The sequence below is a fragment of the Mastigoproctus giganteus genome, chromosome 12 (genome assembly GCF_048544385.1).
Source record: "Mastigoproctus giganteus isolate SK-2022 chromosome 12, ASM4854438v1, whole genome shotgun sequence".
NCBI lineage: Eukaryota > Metazoa > Arthropoda > Arachnida > Uropygi > Thelyphonidae > Mastigoproctus > Mastigoproctus giganteus.
The window spans coordinates 42,222,050-42,231,862 of NC_143586.1; the positions used below are offsets into that span (position 1 = coordinate 42,222,050).

General features: G+C 37.2%; 1 protein-coding gene across 1 annotated transcript; it reads left to right on the plus strand.

The window, feature by feature from the left end:
* The first annotated feature begins 5,422 nt into the window (after nucleotides 1-5,422).
* Nucleotides 5,423-9,176, plus strand: LOC150076955 (uncharacterized). Its single transcript, XM_090385742.1, has 4 exons — nucleotides 5,423-5,536; nucleotides 7,551-8,084; nucleotides 8,603-8,688; nucleotides 8,842-9,176. The coding sequence occupies exons 2-4, from the start codon at nucleotides 7,561-7,563 to the stop codon at nucleotides 9,174-9,176; spliced, it is 945 nt and encodes a 314-aa protein (XP_090241868.1). The 5' UTR covers nucleotides 5,423-5,536; nucleotides 7,551-7,560.
* The last annotated feature ends 637 nt before the right edge of the window (nucleotides 9,177-9,813 follow it).

Genomic DNA, 9,813 nt, shown 5'->3' on the forward strand with positions numbered 1-9,813 from the left:
ACTCAACGGTTACTTACAGAAACAAAACCTTTATGTCAATGGGAAATTATGGAAGTGAATTTGAAATATATATAACAAATGATGTTGAAATTTCACATGATTATTTAATGAAAAAAACTTTCGAAACTACAGGCCAGTAAGGCTCCTAGGGTTGATGGCAATTACCCTATAATCTTAAGGGCTGCGGCAAGTGAGTGCATGGAACCATTGAGGCTAATTATGAGAGCATCACCGGACTTGGGAGTGATTCCGTTGGATTGGAAAAGTGCCAGTGTATCTCCAACACATAAGGGTGGTTCTAAGAGTGAAGTGGGATATTACAGGCCGGTAGGCCTAATTTCAGTAGTAGGGAAAATCATGAAGGCAATGATCAAGAGCGGAATTCAGGATCATTTAGATAGAAATGAAATTCTGAAAGATACGCAGCATGGTTTTATAAAAGAAAAATCATAGTTAACAAACCTGGTTAGCTATTTTGACAGGGTTACTGAAGAGCTGGACTTAGGGAATATTTTCGACGTTGTTTATTTAGATTTCAGCAAAGCATTTGACTCGGTCCCATATGAGCGGTTACTTTATAAGCTGGAACAGGTTGGAATCACAGGGAAAATCCTTAGTTGGACAGCTGGACGGCTTAAGGGCAGGAGGCAGAGGGTTGTGATAAATGGTTTTTCCTCAGATTGGGTTGATGTAAGAAGTGGGGTTCCCCAAGGATCGGTATTAGGACCACTGTTGTTTTTGATTTTCATAAATGACTGGTTTGAAGGGGTAGAAGGCGTGATGTCTAAATTTGCAGATGATATAACGATTGGTAGAGTAGTTAATGATCACCGCCAAGCAGAGCTTCTTCAGAGTGACCTAGGTAGACTTTAGGGATGATCAGAAAAATGGCAGCGATGCTTTAATCCAACAAAGTGTAAGGTATTACGCCTGGTGAACAGTAACCCCAAAATAACTTATTCACTTGGTGGAGTTGAACTAAAGCCGGTAGTGGAGGAAAGAGACTTGGGAGCTAACATACGGTCAGACATGAAGTTCTCGAGCATTGTAGACAGATTGCAAGGAAGGCCCATGGTGTCCTATTGATGATTTATCGAACATTTGCTAGTAGAGATAAGTATGTCATAAGCCCATTATTTAAGGTTATTGTTAGACCACACTTGGAATACTGTGTTCAAGTATGGAGACCGCACCTAAAGAAATATATTGAGCTTCTTGAAAGGGTCCAAAGACGAGTAACTCACCTGGTGAGATAGACAAAACGGCGTCCATATGAGGAAAGACTTCGAATATGTGGGTTACAGAGCTTGGAAACTAGGCACCTTAGAGGAGACTTGATTGAGGTGTTTAAGGCTCTGAGAGGCATCAGTAAAATGAATGAGGACGAAATTTTCAAGATTATAGATGATGCTAGAAGTAGGGGACATAAATTCAAGTTACGGGGGGAAATGTTTAGATTGGACTCCAGGAAGTTTTATTTTAGCCAGCGAGTTATAAATTACTGGAATAAGTTGCCTTCATGGGTGGTAGAGGCCGACAGTTTCGGGAAATTCAAAGGTCAGCTGGATAAATACATACTGGAGGAGGGAAACACATAGGTTTTATATTTCCTTTTCTTTTATTAATTATTTATTTTTAAATTTTCGTCTTATTATTATTTTATTCTCTTTTTTTTTCCCTTAAACTATTCGCAAAATAAATTTGCAAAAAAAAAAAGTTTACGAACCCTAGATACAGACGCTTGGGACTTGCAGATGCGCATAAAGCACATTTTAAGATCGACATTTCAAGGAAACGTGTTATGACATACTTATAGCTATTATTTATGTAAAAAAATAATAAAATGACTAAAAATGGAAGTATAGAGGGGCGTGCATTAGAAAAAAAATCATGAATGTATAGAAAATTTTAATATATATTTAAAAAGCCACAGCAACTTAAAAACGGTCATTCGACCCTTTTTAAGAAATTTTCAAATGATTAATTAAATTTAGTTAATAGCTTTAATTAATGAATTAAATATATAATTCATTAATTAAAGTTACGGCATTTATCTTTTGTGGTAAGTGTAATCATCCAAAACAAGAACCACATATAGTCTGCCAGCATAGTTTCTGTTCATCTTCCTTGGTAACTCTTCTCCATTGACTGTAAGCCCTGGTAGAACTGTCCCCATACATTTCAGTAACATCACCTGCATTTGGTCTAAAAAAATCCACGAGACAAGTAATCGAGCTTCATTATCATTCTGCATCCCATTTTTCCATAATTTTCAAGCAATTTGGCAATTAGCTCATTGTAATTTTTATTCTTGACGCTACCAAGAAAGCCATTTACTACAAAGAAACATGACTCCTAGGCATTTCGCTCAACATCAGTCATTTTGTCTTTCAGTTCTTGTGAAGCCAACATCTACGTGTGGACCAATAAATGCCACCTTTTACTTCTGCATCAGAAAAGTTTGGAAATACATTGTACATGCCTGAAGACGTCATCTTGAAGATCCGGTGCTTTAACTGGTTGTTTGACAAATCCCAGCTTAATATGGTGTGGTGAAAGCATCACTCATGGAACATCAGCGCAAGGGACTGTTTACGATATGGTATAAGCCAGACTGCAACTCAATTCTGAGAGACAATGTTTTCTCCTGTAGTACTGACCTACTGCCCTGCTTGTCCTGAAGATAGAGAAAGTAAGGGAACTCGATGAAACCATCTTGAAAATCTAGAAGGAACACCAACGTTCTGAAGTCCCCACAGATGTCCCATTTATAGTGGTCATGCTTCGCTGCTTTGGAGTTTATAATGTCCATAAACAGAACGAATCTGAGGATAACTTACACTCTCATTTGGTTGAATAGCAGCAAACAGCAAAAAAACAACATATTATACGAATACTACCAGTTCTTATATATCACAATATTGGTACATAGCTACAGTATAATAAAAAGCGACAAACATCAAGTACCCATGCTACTTGGTGTTTGTCTAATCACATGAGTAATACGCCTCGCAAAACCTTAATGGCGTACAACCCTAATCCAAGGACCCTAGCAATGGACCCTAGATCCAAGTACCTTAGTATTGTCCATGAACCCTAGTATGTCCTTCAGTCCATGAACAGCAATTAATAATAAACATATTTAGCATTTATTTGAAGAGACATACAGTCATCAATATGTAATATAGCGGTAAGCTTTTAGTCCTTTGAATATGTAACCATATGAATTTGTTTAGAGGAAACCTAGTGGCAGTGTCATCAAAACTTGCTGAAAACGATAAAGGACCCAAAGACGTACTCTTTGAGGTACTCCTCTGTTGATACAAAACAGCAGATAATAATTCGGATCCATTTTGACCATTCTCTTTGTGCTTTTTCCTGATTTTAGTCGAGGTTTAAATGAACACCGTCATCAAGTTTATAGGGGGAAGTTAAAACATGAAAGAAATAAAATTGACCTCTCTCTCTCTTTCTCTCTTCGAAACCACCCCGAACATGTGCCGCAACCAGTCAGCATCATTTTATTGTCCAACTTCAAACCCACAGAACCAACTTTTCTTCTTCTTCATTTATTCATTCAACTTCCGTTTTCTGGAACAACCTCCCTTCGTACACGCATTTCCTGAAAATTACAATCTACAGAAATTCAACTCAACAAGTATCTTCTTTCATCTTCTCAACCTTCAACCCATGCACGGTGCTAAGTACTATACGTTCTAATCGTTCTAATAAAGGGAAGCAAATGCTCCTTTTTCGTTTTTATTTATCCGGGACTAAACGTTAGAGAAACCAAAACAACTACTCAGGGGAAACACCAACAGGATGCAAAGATCTCATCTCAGCAGTAGGAAATGAAAAATTAAACCACGGCGACCTAGTAACCTAATGTGACAATTAAACCGAGCTGGAGGTCAAGAAGATTTGCTTGTAGACATGCACACACCTAGCAGATAGATGGACACCTGCAAGCCCCGAAGCTAAAAACATTCCATCAGGTCATCGAAAGCTAAAATAACTCCCAGGAAGAGCTGATAAGCATTACATGTCTCTTAATGGTATCCACATCCTCTAAATCATCCACAATGTAAATCTAAATTTGTTTTAACATACCAAAGCATTCTTTCTAAACTTAAAATAACATCAAACAACACCAACATCTTCATTATATAAATTTACACTGTCAATTTATAAATAATTTTATTAAAGGCCCATAAACACTTTTAAAAATTATTAATTATTTTGCAATTTTAAAATTGATGATTATTTCTTACGAAATAATATAATACCCTCACTGATTTTTAAGGCAATTTTTACTTTCTCTTTTGCTATTGAATATAAAAAAAGGAGTATAATATTTTATTCAATTGACCACAATAAAATATCAATTTATTATTTCCGAGTTAAAAATAGTTCTCAAACTTTAAAGATATTTATTATTAATTATTATTACTATTTTAAATAAATATACTAGTAAAAATTTCGCATTTATTATTCAGAAACTTTTTCAGTTTACATTTCTGGAAATGTCTAGAAATGGAGTTCAGAAATTTGAGGTTTTTCTGATCTTTTTTCGAAAATATCTGTGATAATTTTTCTTTTTTCGCCTTGCTGAATATTGAAAATCAACATAATCTAACAAGTGTTGTTGACTGTTCAACGTAGCGCCATCTAGTGTCCACTTGCAGTAACTTTAATTAATAATTTGTTAAAAACACATAACAAACAAAATGGACGTCCCGTGCTTGTTTCAAAGCTTATTTATGAAGTTTTACCAAAAAAAAGTTTGTTGCTGCGTAATACTGAACAAAATACAAATTTTTTATAGTTTGAAGACAGACAAAAAGAGAAACATTCCTACGAATCACCTCTTTCAGCAAATTTCTCTTTTTTTCTTTGTTTTGTCTGCCTAAGATAACAACGCTATTCCCCCTTCTTCCCTCCTCTTCCCCCGCCCTCACTGCACCATAATTAAAGGCTTTTTCGCTGGCCCTAGAACTGGACTAGTTTCGAAACCGTTCCGAGTTAACTCGGCCCACGGATGTAGCTGTGAGAGATGCCTGAAGCGTCGAGTGATGTGGGGCGTTTTAAACTGGGTCATTTGCTGCGTATGAACTCCGAATACATCAAACTTACTCTTGAACACACTTATTTATGCACCCTATGTCACTTTAAGAATAATCATTGGACTTCCCTATGATTGGCATTAAGGAACTTCATCGTTTCTCTGAGACTCAAGAAAAATAATTAAAAAAAAAAAAGAAAAGAGGAACTTATCGTTTCTATCAAACTCTAGTATCTCCACATACCCGAGACGAAACTTCCCACCAAACTTGTCGCTTGGGGGAGCTGTCTACAGGCCACGCACTGAACAGGTAAGCAGGTTACCGGTTTTGTCTAGATCACTAAGCCTAAATAGGTCAGCCATAGCCGCCTATATAAACTCCAGAGAGCTTCTGACTTGGAGAAGCTGCCTAAGTTGGTGAGTTCTGAAAAGAGGACTTATAGAGATCATAGAATTACGTGTAGCATCAAGTGGGTATGTACCGTGTTTTCTTTCGATATCGTACAAGGGCTTAGCAACACTCTTACATAATGAGAAACTTTCTTCGGCTAATTAATGCAACTGTCAATTAGCTTAAATCTAATTAAACGAAGCCTTTAGTTTAAACGAGTAACTTCTGATAATTTTTACAGCATCTGAAAAGTTTTATTTAAATCCTGGATGGTTTTGAATGCAGTCCTATAAAAAGAAACTTTATATTCGTAGGGTTAGAATCACCACTTTGGTGGTGGAGACTGAAATTTCTGATTTAAGAAATTATTTTTGAGCATCTGTGCATCTTTTTTAGCATCTGTGTAGAAAATTTTGTAAAAATCTATCGTGTATAATGCCATAACGGTGTTATGGCATTCCATTGCGACATCTGGTGTCAGGAATGAAAAATATTCTAATAATTCTAATAATCGACCGGATTTTCTGTTTTTAAATTAAATTAAGCAGTGTACGAGTTTTTTTAGATGTTTTATTTATAATTACAGTAAAGTAATGATGATAATAATAACAATTGATTCATTTTTCTATCATATTAAAAAAGTTATAGTAAGGCAATCTCTTAAATCGATCCACAGGAAAGAAAATCAAATTTATAGCCTTGCCGGGTGGATGAAAAGCCGTTTCTGTGTAATGTGGTAAAACAGTGATTTTTGTGAGTGTAGAATACTAGAAGACGTATTTTAAAATATTTCCATTAAAATTAAAGGTTAATACACTATTATTAAGATGCCCATCGCTTTAAACATATAAAGCTTTTATTTTTTTTTTAATTTTTACTTTTATTTGCAATTAAATGGTCTCGAAGTTTGAGATATAATGCAGCTAGAGTTCTCATTAAGATCCTAAATTCTATCAACAACAGAATGCTAATAATGTAGTTTTAATCCAATGATTTTTTTAAAGATTTCTTGAGGCTGTCTTTTGAATTCAATGATTTTTGTAAAGATTTCTTAAGGCTCTATTGAATACAATGATTTTTTTAAAGATTTCTTAAGGCTGTCTTTTGAATTCAATGATTTTTGTAAAGATTTCTTAAGGCTCTCTTGAATACAATGACTTTTGTAAAGATTTATTAAGGCTTTCTTGAATACAATGATTTTTTAAAGATTTCTTGAAGCTTTTAAAGATTTCTTAAGGCCAATGAGTTTTGTAAAATTTTCTAAGGCTCTCTCTTGAATACAGTGATTTTTTAAAGATTTTTTAAGGTTGTCTCTTGAAAAAACTTCTCGTTTTAGCCTGATTTTATTAGAATTACTGATTTTTTTTATATCTTGACATCTGGGATCCACTCTTTTTAAATATTCAAAAACCGCTCGCAGTTTAGTGCCATTGGCCATCTGTTTTAGGATTTTACTGTAAGACGAATAAATATAAAAAGAGTTCACATCAGATCTTCTGGAATGAGGCAATATGAAGGTCACCTCTCTGGTTGTTAACAATCTTACTGGGCTGTGTAATATCAGAACAAGCAGTAGGTCGCTGATCAGCTAAGTCACGGTCTTGTTCATTCACAGCGTACCCGGAAGGCATCTAGATTTCATCTGTATTTTGTGTATATGGTGTGTGTGTGAGTATGTACGTATATATATATATATATATATATATATATATATATATATATATCGCCTGGAGAACTACATTTAACACAATTCACAAACATGCTGGCTTTAATTCTCTATGACGGATAGCCATCATACTTTAATAGGAGACAAAGCCTGGCGAACCTTGTTTGATTATGCTTGATCAGGGGGCCAGAAAATTTATGTAAGTGGTGGCTAAAAGTGGTCATGTAAGGATTAGCCCAAATACACTAAATTTTGATCGGCCATCTCTACTTCCGACTGACAATCAGAGCGTGGGTTGTTTAGGAGATGTTTGTTAATCAATTCGTAATCTTATATTCTTCTACAGCAATCCTTGTTTAAACTTAAAAGATTTCTGTAACATAAATCTTCACTGCGTGGTTATTTACTGTTTATATTTTACCTGCTTCCAGACTATAACAGATGAGGGCGCAAGCCACTCTGCTACTCCTTCTAGGAGTTCTCTCCTTTCCCAGTGCGTGGAGCTACAAGGAGAAGGAGCCTATTATCCGCGTGATCCACAAAGAAGTCCCCGTCTACCACAAGGTTCCAATCCCTAAACCATTCCCGGTACCGAAGCTCGTGCCCGTCCCGAAACTCATCCATGTTCCTCATCCAGTCCCCGTTCCCGTGAAAGTGCCCGTGTACAAGACCATCCCAAAGATCATATCAATCCCAAAGGCTATCCCAATACCCAAGATTATAGCCGTGCCGAAAGCAGTGCCAGTAGGAGTACCTGTTCCGGTCATTAAAACTGAACCCGTGCCCATCTATAAGCCTGTGCCAGTACCTAAGCCTGTGCCTGTGCCTGTACCCGTGAAAGTACCCAAGTACGTTCCTGTACCAATACACAAGGTTATTAAGGTTCCCAAACCTTATAGTGTTCCCATCAAGGTGCCGATCTACAAGGAAGTTTTGGTGAAGAAGCCTATTGAGATTCCCGTACCGTAAGTAACATTTCTATTCATTCCCTGTCTCATTATTTATGTTTCTTAGGTTAATTTATCTTCTGTATGAGCTTGATAACAAAATTAGATACGAATGGGAAATTTTATAAAAGTGGTATCAGTAGAATGATAATGATTTTGTTTAAATGCGCCAGTAGGATGCTTCCAGTAAGCTATTAGCAGAATCTGGATAGAGATTAAAATTATATATTATTATATAATTAAGATATCATTTTTAATTATATTTATATAACTACAATTATAGCAATATAATTTTTAAAATAATGCTCAGCAATAATAATTAAATAAGTACTCTAATAAATCTATCGTAAAATAAATAAATTTAAAGTGTAATTTTTGGTGTTGTATGCGCAGACATTGCAACTAAGTTCTCTAATAATAAATTAAACCGGAAGTTCACTTAAAACTTCCGGTCATAAAACATTAAATTATTTTTCTCTGTTTTGCTTATGAGTGTTCTTGTTTAAAGAGAACTTATTTAAATGTTTCTTTTACAGGGTGTACATCAAGAAACAGTCTTATGGAGGAGGTGGTGGAGGAGGAGGATACGGCGGAGGAGGAGGTGGTGGATATGGAGGAGGAGGTGGCGGAGGATTCGACAAGGGAGGCGGTGGAGGTGGATACGACGAAGGAGGATATGGTGGAGGTGGCGGCGATGACTATGGAAAAGGAGGTGGAGGAGGTGGTGGTTACGACGAGGGCGGATATGGAGGTGGCGGCGATGACTATGGAAAAGGAGGTGGCGGAGGAGGTGGCGGAGGAGGTGGATACGGAGGAGGCGGATACGGCGGAGATGATGGTGGATTTGGAAAAGGAGGAGGTGGAGGAGGAGGCTATGAAAGTGGCGGATACGGAGGTGGAGGATATGGCGGAGATGAAGGTGGATTTGGCAAAGGAGGAGGAGGAGGAGGAGGTTATGAGGGCGGATATGGCGGAGGCGACGAAGGCGGATACGGAGGCGGAGGATTTGACAAGGGGGGAGGAGGAGGAGGATATGACGAAGGCGGTTATGGAGGAGACGAAGGCGGTTATGGAGGAGGAGGTGGAGGAGGTCATGGAGATTGGCGTTAGAACAGACGACTATGGAATAGAACCACGCTTTGAAATAGCAACAGGAGGAGCTTGCGCCGGATGACGGAGTTGCTACGGAGGTCATCTGGCGATTATTCCCCCGCAGTCTTGTAAATAATGTATTAGCAACGAACGTCATCCACATGTCACAACATCATACACTGTAAATTACGAGCTCAGGTCGTTCTCACCACTCTCGACTAATCGTTCCTGTTCTGGATGAAGCCTGTTCTCCGTCGGTTTCCCGATTCCTTCCTTCCTGAACTTTGACCTTGTTGGCATTCCGGTATCAAGATTCCTGGGGATTCTTCTCTTCCTCTTCCTTCTTCTTCACTACTGAATTGGAGTTTTCGCCTATTCGCCCCCTAATACAGCGCTGCCCGCCTAGACACGCTACTCTCCTCCGTTTACTGCTTTTTGTACATCGTTTTGTATGAATAAAGTGTTTTGTAAAAACTTCTCCTTCGTTTGCATCCACACACTAATCTAAGACAACCTACATCTTAAGCTGCTCAATTCCAAACACCACAGCGTTTAAGAAACACAAGTGAATATTTTACTCCTATTTCCATTCTTGACTATTGAATTATAATAACGAAATCACTTTTTTTTTAGTTTGGAATTTTCAAAATGGTTA

Bases quoted from the DNA above. Each gene is read 5' to 3' on its own strand.
- LOC150076955 (XM_090385742.1), top strand. From the start codon at position 7,561: ATGAGGGCGCAAGCCACTCTGCTACTCCTTCTAGGAGTTCTCTCCTTT. The intron at 8,085-8,602 runs GTAAGTAACATT...TTTCTTTTACAG, and splicing joins CCTATTGAGATTCCCGTACC to GGTGTACATCAAGAAACAGT. The intron at 8,689-8,841 runs GTGGCGGAGGAT...ACTATGGAAAAG, and splicing joins TGGTGGATATGGAGGAGGAG to GAGGTGGCGGAGGAGGTGGC.